The following is a 15,504-nucleotide window of genomic DNA, read 5'->3' as shown; positions in this document are numbered from 1 at the left end:
ACGGTCGGTCCGTGTGAATTGAATGCTTTAAACTTTAAACTCGTGATTTTAAATTATGCTGCGCTTTATGCATTTGCCCACTGTCATATTCATGTCATTTTCACTGTGTGCTGTATGTAAAATGAGTGTTACCTTGGCATTATTTGAAAAAAATATGATTCCCAATGCACACAAACTTCCCAGATTACTGAGTGCCCTGTTGGTTACAGTGTTTACTTCCTTTTTAATTATATTTTTATTAAATATTTATTTATTTGTGAAAAATAGAGTATAAGTATGTTTATTTTACACGTTTATTTTTCACTCCATTTTCAAATTATTTAAATATTTCTTAAATATGAATTAAAATAAATAAAATTATATCTGCTTTATATCGGCCATCGGCCACCCTGCTTTCCAAGATATCGGCATCGGTATCGGCTGTCAAAAAACCCGTATCGGTCGACCACTAATTAGAATGATTTCTGAAGGATCATGTGACACTGAAGACTGGAGTAATGATGCTGAGAAAAAGCTTCAGTTTTGATCACAGGAATAAATTACGTTTTGAAATATAAATAGAAAATTGTTCTTTTAAACTGAAATAATATTTCACAATAGCAGTGTTATTTTAGTACAATTCATATACAATTATAGTTTGATTAATATTTTGATTTATTTTCATTTTAGTTATAGGTTTAGTAATTTAGTTGTGTTTTGGTAATTGTTATTATTTTTTTCAAATGTCTTTTTATTTATTGTAATTTTTTTAAATTTTAGTATTAGATATTTTAGTACTTCAAACTAACTTAAAAGAAAATTAAGTTAATCTTTCACAACTAGTTGAATTTATTTATTTATTTTTTACTTTTTTATATTTTATTTTATTTCATGTAACAAAAAAGTTATTTTTTCTTAAATTATTTTTTAGGTTAATTTAGGTAATGATAATAACCCTGCACAATATAACTATTTTTACTGTATTTTTGATCATATAAATGCATCTTCAGTTAAAAAATGATTTAAGTAATGTGTTTTTATAGTAGATCAAAAGAAAATGTGACTGTTAAACATCACCAATCAGACGATAGCTGCGATCCATACTAGTCCATTTGGGAACACTTAATGATGCTGGGATGATGGACAGCCAGCCGTGGGTGTTTTTATCAGGAATATGAATCCTGAAGCGCTGAAGACGATCTGTGGCCTCTTTCCCGTATGACTCATGCATGGCAGACAGCAGGCTTCCTCCGTGGGGTCTGCTGGAGCGGTCCAGGCCTCTCGGCTGCACACGTCTGTCTCTCCGTATCACGCAGATTCGCTCCACACTCAAACTAGTAGAGGTTGCGTGATCTCCAGCCGCCGGTTGGCCGCGTGGTTTACAGTAGATTGTGTGGTCTGCGTGATGCTGAGTCTGACCTTTGTCGCTGTGTTTGAAGTGATGTGCAAACCGCTTTAAATGTGCACTTTTAACTAGATCTGATCTGAGATCAGTGTGAGTTGAGCAGCAACTGTTTGACTGGATGGAAAAACAAATAGCACAAGCTTGTGTATTTTGTTCAAAAGATGTGAAATTAATTATGAAGGTTTTTCTATTTTTAAACACAAACGTTATACATCCCATCCTGTGATGACAACTTAAATGCAAGCTGTTTTCAAGATAGTGGTGTCATTTTTGAACAATCCATCTATGAACAAAAGGCATAAAAGCAAGATTTATGTATTATAATTTTTTTTTAAAGAAATAAATACTTCAGTTCAGCAAGGATGTATTAAATTGTTCAAAAGTGACATTAAAGGCATTTATAATGTTATAAAAATCGATTGCAAATAAATTCTTTGAAAGTAATAAATTATTTTCTATTCATCAAAGGATCCTGGAAAAAATGTATCACAGTTTCCACAAAAAATGTGAAGCAGCACAACTGTTTTCCACATTGATAATAATAAGAAATGTTTCTTGAGCTCAAATCAGCATATTCAAATGATTTCTGAAGGATCATGTGACACTGAAGACTGGAGTAATGATGCTGAAAATTCAGCTTTGCATCACAGGAATAAATTACATTTTAACATATTCAAATAGAAAACGGTTATTATAAATTTTAATAATATTTCATAATTTTACTATTAATTACTGTAGTTTTTGAACAAATAAATGTAGCTTTGGTGAGACTTCTTTCAAATACAACACTTTTAATGTCACTTTTTACAGTGTGAATGCTAACTTGACCCCGTTTACTGTCTTTATAAATATTGTGCACAATTCATTCGTTTTCATAATCTTTCTTCATACTGAAATGTCTTTCTCCACCTCTGAAACGACTTTTCTGCTGATGGAAGAAGGATGTGTGGGTGGGATAAAATAATGATGAAAATCTATTGTCACGATCGGACCAAACCCCTGTGCATAAAACAGTGCCAACTTACTATTTCATGTTTTTCTGTCAGACATTTCAGTGTGGTATACTTGCATCAGCGTGATTTTCTAACAGTCTGAATCTACTGCAGTGTTATTTTAGTGTTATTGATATACTGTTGTAGTTTTTGGTAATATATCAGATTAGATTTTATTTTTATATTGTCTGTTTGATTTTAATTTAAAAGTTTTTAGTAATTTTGTTGTTTTTTCTTTTTTTAAAGTTTTTAATGGTCTGTATAGTTTTTATTAATTAGTTTTGGTTTTAGTTATAGTATTTAGTTTGAGTAATTTTAGTACTTCAAGTTAGACTAAATGAAAATAAGAAATGTTGCCTTTGCAAATAGCTGAAGTAGTTTTTTAATATTTTATTGTTTATTAGATTTTGTATGGTTTTGGTTTTAGTTAACGGTAATATCTCTGAAATACTTGTTAATCTGGCATATGTTGGTTTCTTAACTTGTGGTTAACTAAAGTTCATGTGAAACTGAAAGGGCTAACATGGTTTCATAGAAACTAAACTTCCTCAAAGTTCATGAAATCCCACAAAAGATTTGTGCAAACTATTAAATCTTGAGGTTGGCATTTGTGGTAGTGCATTAGACTGGTTTGCATCTTATCTCACAAATAGGACTTTTTTGGTGGAAATTGGTGAATTTTCATGAAGCTCAGTTTCCATCACTTGTGGGGTACCCCAGGGCTCTATTTTGGGTCCAATTTTATTCTCCCTGTATTTGCGCCTTCTTCGTTTTATATTTGAGTCTCATAAAGTTTCATACCACATTTACGCAGATGACACTCAGCTTTATTTTCCTCTAAAATCAGGTTCTGATTCAGTGTCCTCCTTGCTGGCTTGTTTAGAGGACATCAAGAATTGGATGGAAAATAATTTCCTACAGTTGAATCAAAAAAAGACTGAAGTTATATTGTTTGGCCCTTCTCACCTTTTACTTAATTTAAGACCTATTCTGGGCCCTTTTGAAGAAAACATTCGTGAAAAGGTAAAAAATCTGGGAGTTATTTTTGATCCTGAATTGAAATTTGACAAGCAAATTAACTCTGTGGTCAGAGCCAGTTTTTTGCAGCTTAAGGAAGGGGCTTTGCAAGCTGAAAAGTTTTCTCAGTTTTAATGATTTAGAGGTTGTTATTCATGCATTCATTTCAACCAGGCTGGATTACTGTAACGCTCTTTATGCTGGAATTAACCAGTCTTCACTATCACGTTTACAATTGGTACAGAATGCTGCTGCTCGCTTTTTGACAGGGACAAAAAAGAGGGAGCATATTACCCCTGTGTTAGCTTCACTTCACTGGTTACCTGTTAAATTCAGAGTTGATTTTAAGGTTTTAGTTTTTGTATTTAAAGCACTTCATGGTCTTGCCCCAATTTACATTTCAGATCTTCTCCATTTCTATTCTCCTGTGCTTTAGATCATCTTCTCAGAAGTTATTGATTGTCCCAAAATTTCGTTTAAAATCTAAAGGGAACAGAGCTTTTTCAGTTCTTGGTCCTACACTCTGGAACTCTTTGCCTTTATCCATCTTTTCATTTTTTTCTCAGGCTTTTGCTTAACTTGAAAATACTTTTTTTGTTTTGTTTCTGTTTATTTCTTTTGTTTATGTATGTTTTGCATTACTTATTGTATTATTTAATGATTTCAAATTTTATATTGTCTTAATGCTTTTGTTAGTTTATATTTCTGATGTTTTGGCTGTGCAGCACCTTGGTCAGCACTCGTTGCTTTTAAGGAGCTATATAAATAAACTTGACCTTGACCTATTAATTGGTTAAAAAAAGCTTTTTAACATTTAATTACTCCATCTGCAATTTCTCCATTACATGATGCTTAACACGGACCCAAATCTTTTCCCAGATCACCAGAAGCTGGAACGGGAAGCCCGTATCTGCCGTCTGCTCAAGCATCCCAATATCGGTGAGTCCATTAAAGTCAGCTTCACAAATAAACCCGAACTTCTCCATTCATGATGAAATCAGTGTGAAATCCATCATTCAGGATGCAGGTGGTTTGAATGAGCTGAAAGCATCTCGAGGAGCATTAATATAGAAAGCATGCCTGTTGATTTCAGCCCATGAAACCGCTCTTCGAATTGTGCTGCTGTTTGAGTGAATGGCAAATGAAAGTATGTCATGATATTATGACTCTCTTTCTCTTTAATGCAGTGCGGCTCCATGACAGTATATCAGAGGAAGGCTTCCATTACCTCTTATTTGACCTGTAAGTGCTTCCATATAATATGGCGCATAATATCTCTCTCTCTGCTTTGTTTTTGCTTGGTGCGCTTCAACAGACGCCCACTCACTCTACCTTCCCCTCGCATCTTTCGCTCTCTCTCTCTCTCCCGCTCGCTCGAGAGCCAGTTTCCATAGCAACAGAGGCGGGCTGCCCAGCCAAAGAGAAATCCTGCAGCAGGGGTTTCCCCCCGAAGCCCCAGTGTTCTCTCTTCTAGAGGATTCCCCCATCCATACTGCTCTCGCTCGCTCTCTCTCTCTCGCTTATTTTTCCTGTCATGCACAGCCACGCTGTCTTTAGTTTATCTTCCTTAATTGTGCTTGTTTAATAAATGCTGCTTTATTTATTTATTCTTTTCTTGATACATTATTTGATACTTTTGATACATTTGCACTTTAATTTGCTTGCGAAGTGAAGTATGTGATCTCTGCAGTATTATTAAGGACTGCGCCATTGGTTGAGCCAGTGTTGCTGTGTCAATCTGTTCTCATGCTGTTTTCACTTCAGGGGAGTCAACCAAACGAGACCTAACCTAGCACAGGATAAAGTATTTTTCTTATGCTAGTAATTGTAGAAAAAAAGTACTGATTAACACAAATCACCTTTAATTTATTCCTTTTGGTTAAATTGCTACTTCCTTGATTTGTATTTTTCTTTTCTTTTCTTTTTTTATTTTATTATTTGTATTAAAATGTAAAATGTTAAGATTTATTTGATTATTCATTTAATTATATTTTTTATTATTATATTATTATATTTATTAGTTTTACATTGATTAATATTTTATTTAATATTTTTTATATGTAATATTTGAATTTATATTAAAATTGCAGTATATTTATTACCATTTATTCATTAGCTTTTTATTGTTAGTTTTATTCCTATTTTTGTTATTAGTTTATGTAATTTAAAACATTTAATTTAACAGATTTTTCATTTATTTTATTAATGTTTTTTATTTTATTTAATAATATTTGTTTGAGTCCAAAAATATTTAATTTCAAAATGTTAACAAATGTTAATTATTTTATTATAATTAATTAATGTATTTATTTAGTATTAGTTTATTTTAATAATATTATCAGTAGTACATTTATACATTTTTGTTACTATTTCATTTAATATTTCCTTATTTTAATTCATTTATTTTTGTGTTGTTTGCATTCTTATTTGACTTTTTCTTTTCTTCCATGCCATGCTGCAAATGCTTTTGCAATTATGAATGCACAGTGTGCCAGTGTAAAGCACCAAACTGAAGTTGAATAATCACAGTTGAATATGGTGACCGTGGTCCCTGTATCTTCTCTCTGTCCTGCAGTGTTACGGGTGGAGAGCTGTTTGAAGACATTGTAGCCAGAGAATATTACAGTGAAGCTGACGCCAGGTAAAACAGCGTCTCCATTTCCTCCTGTTGTCCTGTCCATTTCCTCCCCATGCCATTTCCCCTCCATCCTCCCCATCCACACTTCTTTCTTCTTCTCTTTCACACGCATTTTAACCAGATAAACGAGTGTGTTTTGCACATATTCTAGTATAACATGTGAGTAATAGTGTTGTCCACATCATACGAGTGATGAGTTTTGTTTCAGAGGCTTGTTAAACGTTTGAGGCGGCAAGCGTGGGCGGCAGCTCTCTACCTCTGCAGGTCCCTTTCCTCCGCTTTTCCCATCGGCTTCTTTTTTTCCATTCCATCTATTCCTGTTTTCCTCTCTGCATCAGATCCTCTCACAGACACACATACACACACTGCTGTCGCCCTCAGGAGAAAAGCTTTAATCAATTTGACTGTGTGGGTATGCATGTGGGAGTGAGAGATACGGCGAGGAACAGAACGAGGGAGGAAACACAAGAACTGGCGAGCGCTGACACTACTGGAATCCATGAGCTCATCAGCCATATTCGTGGGTAGAAACGTGTCAAGATGCCGTCAGGACGGTGAAATGTATCCGTTCCCGAGGGCCACAGACCCTCCACCTGCCTCCACTAGAGCGATGGCTGAAAGTAGGCCTCTAATTAACGCACATAATTACGGTGTCAGCTCACATTCACAAACCCGCACACTCGCTTTATTTGAGCTCGATCTGTTTCCATAGCAGTAGAAACTAGATGTTCACACTTTCTGAAGAAAATTACTGTTTTCTTCACATTACTATGCTGTTGCTAGGTGATTGCCGAAGTAAAAAAAAAAAGTCTCTGCCATTTAATTGTTTACAAGTCTGATCAGTTGCTTTAGGGAACATGATTCAGGGCTCAACAATGAAATAAAATAAAAAAGTTTAATTATAGCTAAATTTAAATTTGAAATGAATTTAGATATATATATATACACTACTGTTAAAAAGTTTGGAGTGAGTAAGAATGATTGAAGTCTCATGTAAAAATAGAAAAATTGTGAAATATTTTTACAAATTAAAGGTTTTCTATTTTAATATATTTTAAAATGTAATTTATTTCTGTGATGCAATGCTGATATATGCCATGCTATATATATATACACACATATAGCATTTATTTGAAATCAAAATATTCAATTTAATTCATCCTGGCTGATTAATTAATATTAACTTTTTTTAAACAAAAAATTACTGACCCCAAACTTATATATTGTATTTTATTTTTTTATATTAAAGATAAAACACATATTGATGTCAAATAATGAATACATTTTATATAAAACATATTTACAAAATTATCATTATTTGAATGTGTATCCAATTTTTTTTTCTTTTTTTTTCCCGTTTTTTGCAAAATAAAAACTTGCAACAAGCTGGAAATATTCAGCTGTAATGTAACCAATTAATTCATGAGCACATGACTGATAGGTTTGTAATTATCAATACTTTCTTACTAATTCTTCTGAAACATTTTTTTTGTCATTTTTGCCATTTGTAAACCTCTCTAAAACCTGAATTGGCAACATAAGTGGCGATTACATGACAAAACCAAACGTTTACATGAGTAAGATTTTCAGTAGCACTGGCCTGAATGTACTGTACAAGTGACTTTTGTCCCAGCTGGCCCTAAACGCTCTCACACTGTTTCCGGCTCAGACTCAGCGGGCCATCTTTATTGTTGATTCTGTATTAGATATGTGTGTTAAAAATACCGATTGCATCTCAGAAAGCAGCCGTACTCTCTCTCAAACACCCAGACAAACACACATACACGGATCATTTTCATCCACCCTTCCCTCCATTTCTCCATCCCACGTGTGATCGACAGTGCCCTCACAGGAAATGATGCGTCCCGCCCGGCTGCGCTGCTATTGTTCTGCGTGGTGTAAGATCAGGGCTTTCACCGTTATCACTCGTCTCATTTCATCACCCTCTTATCAAACAGTCTCTCTTATCTGGGTTGTTCCTTTCCCGGTCCCATCTCTCCGTGACTAACTCACCTCCTCCGTCACGCCTCTCTCATCCTTCCTTTTTCTGTTTCTTTCCCTTCTGTCCTCTCCTCTCTCGCTTGTCTTTGCAGTCATTGTATCCATCAGATTCTAGAGAGTGTCAGTCACATTCACCATCATGACATAGTGCACAGGGACCTGAAGGTCAGTATGGGAAGTGCACTGCATGTGACTCTTGCCTGTTTCGAGCCGCCCATGTGTCTGTCTTGAACGGTACGTCTGGGATTTTGGTGTGTTTCTGCATTCGGTGGCTGTTTTCACACTCGGTTTGGTTGTTTGGTCTGAACCAGAGTTCGATTCCCTGCAGGTTTCTTTTCACTTTACGTTATTTGGCTACAATTGGCAGAGGATTTGCATACTTAACCCTATGAAGCCTACTGTATCATATTTGAGACCAATTTCTAAGGCCTTCAAATTATTAACAGGATCTAAACTAAGTATTTAAATATCATCTTACTAAGAGATATTATTGGGAGATATAGAGTGACAACTGATATTTATATGCATTTTATGTAAGTATCTGCTATACTGTTGCAAAGATCTCATTGGTTTACATTACAAGCTATCAGAGTTTCATCAGGACATATAAATATCAGCAACTGCACCATATTTCATATTTTTTGCTCAGTTGGGCCCTCTGAATAAAACTGAGGTGTTTTTTCTGTTTTTTCCCTCCATTTTTTCACTATATCAAACTATTTGAGCCATAAAAGCTTTATGTATAAAATATTGTACTCAATAAAAAACACATATGTGACACTGGAGCACAAAAGCAGTCTTAAAGGCAGTGGCTCAGCAAGATCCAGCTGATCCTCAGCCAGGTCCATCCGGGCTCGGTTTAGAGTTAACGACTGACCCTGGCCCATCTGGTCTCAAGTCTGAGTTAACAGCTGTCCCAAGTGTCGAGATGACACGTACCACCGATCCAGCTGATCCTGAGCCTTCCTCTGTCTCGGGTCCATCCAGTCTCCAGCTGACACCTGACAGTGATCCAACCAGTCCTGATCCATTACCTGGACCAGCTCCATCAAGCCTTGAGCCAATGGCTTCGCAAGATCTGGCTGATCCCCAGCTAGGTGCATCCAATCTTGAGCTGACACCTCATACCGATCTGGTTGATTCTCAGCCGGTGAATGTCTCACGTCAGTCCAATCTTGAGCTGACACCTGATCCCAAGCCAGAACCTGTCCCAGGTCCGTCTGGCCTTCATGCGGAGTTAACATCACTTCCGGGTCCAGCTGTCGGTGAGTCTTTTGTGATTATTATTACTCTGTCCTATAGTTATTGTGTGTGTGTGTTTTGTTTGTTTCTTTCAGTTTTCACTTATTTTGACTTTTCTCCAGCTGTTTCACATTTGTGACCCTGGACGACCCCTTTAAGTCGCTGGGGTATATTTGTAGCAATAGCCAAAAATACATTGTATGGGTCAAAATCGATTTTTCTTTTATGCCAAAAATCATTCGGATATAAAGTAAAGATAATGTTCCATGAAAATATTTTGTAAATTTCCTACTGTAAATATATCAAAACTTAATTTTTGATTAGTAATATGCATTGCTAAGAACTTAATTTGGACAACTTTAAAGGCGATTTTCTCAATATTTTTTTGCACCCTCAGATTCCAGATTTTCAAATAGTTGTATCTCGGCCAAATATTGTCCTATCCTAACAAACCATACATCAATGGAAAGCTTATTTATTCAGCTTGTATAATGATGTATACATCTCTATTTCAGAATCTCTATTTTTTATTTTCTGGTTTTGTGGTCCAGGGTCACGCATGCAAACTTTTTATATATATATTTTTATATTTTGTTTAACTGTTTAAAAAAAAAATATATATATATATATATATGTGCATTTTTTCAAATTATTATAACACATATCAGGCTTTACAGGGGTAATGCGAGTGCTATTGTGAACACTAGCAAAAAAAAAATTTTACCAGCTAGAAAACAGTTTAGGAGAAGACCTAAAATTGAAAACGTTGTTGTTGTTTTTTTTTTGCTTTAGTTTTACTACTAAATCTTAAAGTGCACAGGGCATTGTGGATGAATTGCGAGAGATGAGAAGCATGCAAGTAGCTTGGTCTGAATTCTTCCACAGGTCAGTTTTTACATGTTATTTGGCTCTGATTCACAGTGTTTCATCGTAACATTATGAAGATGTGTACAGAAAAGTGCCTGTGTATGCAATTTCAAACTAGTGGCAAAAAAGAAAGACATTTTATTACTATGCCTCAAATTAGGCTTCATTGCTTTCACCTAAAGGAAGTAATTAGCAACTTCAAAAGAATAGTTCAACCTAAAATAATGGTGTCTGTCTTTATTTACCCACCTTCATGGGTTTCCAAACCTGCATGACTGACTTTTTGAAAAATATTTTGAAAAATGTGTCTTTTTATTATTGTTCATAATATAGTGAAAGTCAGTGGGAGCTGTTGTTGTTTTGACCCAAACCAGAGATTTTAGTATTATTTATATACAATTATAGTATTTATAATATTTTAAATTAGCTTTTATTTTTGTTTGTTCAGTTTTCATTTTCATTTTAGCTTAAGTTTTAGTAATTTTTGTGATTTTGTAACTTTTATTATTATTATTTTTTTATTTATTTTTATTTATTGTATTCTATTTATTTTTGTTATAATATAGCTTTAATTAATTTCCATTTAAGTTTTAGTTTTTGTAATTTTGCTTCAACTTATTTATTTCAGTTAATTGCCAAGTTTCATTCAATATTTATATTTAATTTCAGCCTGCTGAATATTTTATTTCATTCAGCTTTCGACTTGCTGACAGAGGAAAAATAGTCAGTGGTTGCTCTTTTGACTTTGCTCAAGAGACTTCTGATTTATTTTATTTAACCATCAACTTTGTCTCAGGTTGTTCTCCTAAAATACCAGTAAGAGTATAGAGCTATAAAATTAATATTAATAGCATAAATCAGATAATTTGGTCATGCCAGAATTTGGTGTTTGAGTTCATATTGAGACTTGCAGGCTCAAAATCTATTTGCTCTCAATTTAATTATATTTTATTTCAGCTTCAATTACAGAAAATGGTAATATTTTAGGTTAACAATAACCAACCCACTGTCAAAATATCTTCTTTTACTTTCCACAGATGAAAGAAAGGCAGGTTTAGAATGACAAAAGTCTCATGTTTGGGTGAACTGTCCCTTTAAGGTACTAATATGCACCCTTTCGGGGTAGATAAGGTATATTTTAGGGTTGTGCCCATAGACTGTAAAAAAAGATGGACGACGCGTCTCCTATTCTTTTCACTATAGAAAAGTGAAGCCAAAGCATCTCAGTATGGCCGCTTCCATCTTGAGTAAATTACGTCATTTGGAGCCAGAGTCTGCGCAGTAGTGTCGTGAGGTGGAGCCGCGGTATCAAACTCCCACAGACCCAATCAACCATAACAACACGCCCTGTTTTTATAGCATCAAATTACTAGCTAAAATCAAACTTATCACAAAAACGATTAATTGAACATGTATCAGCGTGATAACCACTACATTAAATGACCAAAACCATCTTTCGGAAAATTGTATTGGAAGTGTAATTTATTTTTTTATTTTGACTCGAGTCCCATTCGTTAACATGGAAAGGGTGGGGTTTATGACCTGTACTGCAGCCAGCCACCAGGGGGCGATCAAAGAGCCCGCAGCTTCACTTTTCAGGACTTGTGAGGCACACCCGGTTGTGCCCCATTGACCAAACCAGCCAAATTGTGTGGTCAGATGAACTCGGGTCGGCACCAGACGCTCTATTGTGAAAATAGCCAAACTGCTCTTGATGCACTGAGAGTATCTCCTCACCCTCTGTGTGTTCTGCTCTCTCTGTTTCTTGTCTCGCTGTCTTTCTTCCTCTCTGTTGTTTCAAAACAGTGTCATTTATCTTTGCAATTGGGTAATTCTCGGGTGCGTGTAATGCATTGTTTCAGTCAAGCCTCGCATTGAGGATGACAAAGTGCTGCTGTTTTGTTTAATAGTCACTTGAGTGAAGGGCTCTTTCAGAGTCTCGCAGCTCATTGCGTTCTTGATTCAAAAGCTCAAATAAAGCTGCTGACTGTATCTGCTCTGTTCAGCCAGACCTCCATGCTCTTTGAAGGGGGAATCATGATAAAATGGGAGGTTGCTCAGGCCGTATGAACTGCTGTTGATGCGTTTGATAGGTCTGTCCTCTCGATTTAATGGCTGAGAAAAAGTAGCCAGTTGCACTTTTATTGGCTGCGTACATACTGTTAAGTTTCAGGAGTGACACCGCATTTATATACAGAAGTGAATCGCCTAAATTACAGATGTGTGGTATTTTCACATGCTTTCAGATGGAGCAGCATTTACTTCACAGAGCCGTAGTTCACTGAGAAGCTATGCAAACGGCTGTCATTATCGCAAACGATTTCTTCGATTTCAGAATCGCTCAATAAAATCGTCTGCGATTTTTTTGCGTAACTTGTCAGTGAACTGTGACCTAATTGACACCATGGTGACCATAGAAACGTTTTTCCGCCTCGCGATATCTGCAATTTTTAAACAAAGTAATATTATATAAATATTTTGAAGATAATAATTTGGAAGTAATATCTGAAAGGTTGCTTTGCAGTGCACACTCTTGAAGGGTTGCCATGTCCAGTTATTATAAGCAACGCTTATTAATCATCTTTTGGCTTGTTGTTTGGGTTCGGCTCATAAAGCAGTCCAATTTACGAAGTTAATAAAGTAGGCAGGTGCAGGCTGTGAAATTTTGGTATGTGTATGTTGGTATTTCCACAATAACACGTTTGGAAGTTTCTTATTGGAAGTTGCTTACACGTATGGAAGTTGCTTATGTAGCTTGTTCTTATTTGCTGTTTTTTTATAGCAAGATCTGGCAACACTGAGTCAAGAAGTATCTCATTCCCTGTGGGTTATTCCCAAATTTCTGTAATGTGGTTGTTACTACTTGAATTGTTTGGGAGTTAATTTGGTTGTTGAATGCGGTTGTCACTTCTGTAAATTACTGACCAGGATTAAGAACTAAAAGGTGAACTGAATTTAGCTGCAGTGTGTAGGTGGCCATTGTTTAGGAGGCTTAATTGAGTTCTCATTTATTTCATTTAACCAACTTTGTCTCAGGTTATTGTCCTAAAATTCCATAATATATATTTGATATTCCATTTGATATTTGAACCTGTCTGAAAATCACACTTGCTCTAGTGTTTGCAAGGAAAATATAAGGACTTTTTTCCTTTTTTTTTTTTTTTTGATAGATAGAAGTTACATGTAAGTTTGCTGTTAAAACATGCTAGTTTAACATTAAACTGGTTGGAAACATGTTAGCAACATCCTAATTCATGCTAGCCATAAACATGTTAGAATTATACTAATTCATGTTAGCCATGTGTTAAAACATGTTAGAACATGCTAATGTATGTTAACATAGTGTTACAACATGCTAAGAACAAGCTCATTTGTGTTAAACACGCTCAAATGTTAATATATGTTGGCATAGTGTTAAAACATGCCAATTCACATTAGAAACATGCTTAAAGATGCTAGTAATTGTGTCAAATCATACTAGAAACTAGCTAAATCATGTTAGCAACATGTTAATTCACGTTAGCATAGTGTTACTACATTTTGGGAGCATGCTAAATCATATTAACAATGTTAGAATCATATTAGCAACATGTTAAAAGATGTTAGCAATGTGTTGAATCATGCTAAGAACATGCTAATGCATGTTATCAACATATATATATATATATATATATATATATGTATATATAGATGCCTCATTAACGACTATTTCTATGGGCCGCGATACGTAAGCCATCCGCTATTTTTGGAACGGTCTGCGAACCCTGCACAAGTTGACTGTATGCGTCTACAACAGCAAGTTATACGCTTTTATATCTTTGAATATGCATTGATTATTATGGTGAATGACGTCAAGTTGACCGTTCCAAAATGGCGGACGCGTCAACGTATCTGGAGCGGTCGAATAGGGCATCTATACATATCTATGGTTAGCAACATGTTAAACATGCTAGAAACATGTTAGCAAAGTGTGAAATCATGCTAGAAACATGCTAGCAACTTGTTAAATCATCCTAGCAAAATGTTAATACAAGTTAGCGACTTACCAAAACATGTTAGCAATTTGTTAAAACATGCAAGCAGCCATTAACGGATCATGTTAAAACATGTTAGTAACATTTTATGAGAAAATTTTTTCAAAGTATTTGTAAACTTTCAGAACCTGACTTTGTGAAGCCAACATCACAGTTTGTCATCAGTCAATTTTTTTTAAGGAAAACAGGCTTAGATTTTTAAATCTGCCTGTTTTAATGTAAGTAAACACATTATTAATAGTGTTTAGTTTAGTTTTTAATGACGTCCAGATCTAGTATGACTCTGAAAAGTGTTTGTAGACCTTCGATTTGGCCCCCAAAACAAGGTAGTTCAAGAGTCCTAGTGTGGAAGAAATAGACAACAGCTTTGTATGTTCCAGTTTTACAGCATGTACACACACACACACACACACACGTTCACTCTCAGTAAATCAGCAGCACACACCTACACAGACTGACTCACGCCGTCCACCTCCCTCTCCTCACACACCGGTACATTTCCTTCAGCCTATCTCACCACACAACTGCCAAAAAGCATACTCCAGTCCGTCCTCACCCTTGAGAGCAGTTTTTAAGTGTGTAGCGTTAGCTAGAGCTTCCTGTGTCAGTAAAACAGGGTTTCGGTACGCAGGAAAAGCATCATGTCTGCTGTTTCAAAAGACGTTGATGCACATGAACACTTCTGCAGGCTGAAAAGAGTTTATAGCATCAAGAAGGAGCCTTTATTTCATCCGTTAGTGTGTCTCTCTTTACCTGTAAAGGGTCTCTGTTTTGGGTGACGTTGGTTGTCTTTCTCAAGTCCCAAGTTACTTTTATCTTATTTTTGAATGTGTTTGTATGCTAACCCTTTAGTTTTCTTTGCAGATAAGATAAATCCCAGGGTGAATCTCATTAAATATGTCTGTCATATTTTACTCTCAAATCAAAAGAAATAATTAATTAGTCAAACTTTGGCCACTTGATTACGCCAGATAAAATTTGGGGATAAAATATAATTTATTATCATGAAAATATTGTCACAAAATTATTTTTTTTAAATTTATTTAAATGTTAAATATTAAATTAAAAAAAAAAAAAATTCTTAAATAAACAAGTTAATTATTTTTCCCTTTTGATTTGGGGGTTAAATTTGACAATTTGGGGGATAATATGTATATTTATCATGAGAATAATGTTAAAGTGCCCCTATTATGGGTAATGAAAGGTTCATATTTTGGTTTTGGGAGTCCCCAACAACAGGTTGACATGAATGCAAGGTCAAAAAACACTTTCATGGTCTTATAATATGCATTTATTTTTTACCTTACTTGCTCAACGACTCCCAAACGA

At 35.1% G+C, this 15,504-nt stretch overlaps 1 protein-coding gene across 1 annotated transcript in view; it reads left to right on the top strand.

Moving 5' to 3' along the window:
* Positions 1-15,504, top strand: part of LOC107708196 (calcium/calmodulin-dependent protein kinase type II delta 1 chain-like) — a gene marked incomplete at its 3' end in the record, with an annotated part of 28,291 nt that overhangs the window by 11,239 nt on the left and 1,548 nt on the right. The window contains exons 3-5 of the mRNA XM_016512369.1: positions 4,273-4,332; positions 4,581-4,635; positions 5,969-6,034. Of these exons, the coding sequence (XP_016367855.1) occupies positions 4,273-4,332; positions 4,581-4,635; positions 5,969-6,034 (181 nt within the window). The remainder of the gene's footprint in view (positions 1-4,272; positions 4,333-4,580; positions 4,636-5,968; positions 6,035-15,504) is intronic.

This window comes from Sinocyclocheilus rhinocerous, unplaced genomic scaffold (assembly GCF_001515625.1).
Source record: "Sinocyclocheilus rhinocerous isolate Xijiao unplaced genomic scaffold, SAMN03320098_v1.1 scaffold2401, whole genome shotgun sequence".
NCBI lineage: Eukaryota > Metazoa > Chordata > Actinopteri > Cypriniformes > Cyprinidae > Sinocyclocheilus > Sinocyclocheilus rhinocerous.
The sequence above is the reverse complement of the archived record's forward strand: the minus strand, read 5'-3'. Positions and strand labels throughout refer to the sequence as shown.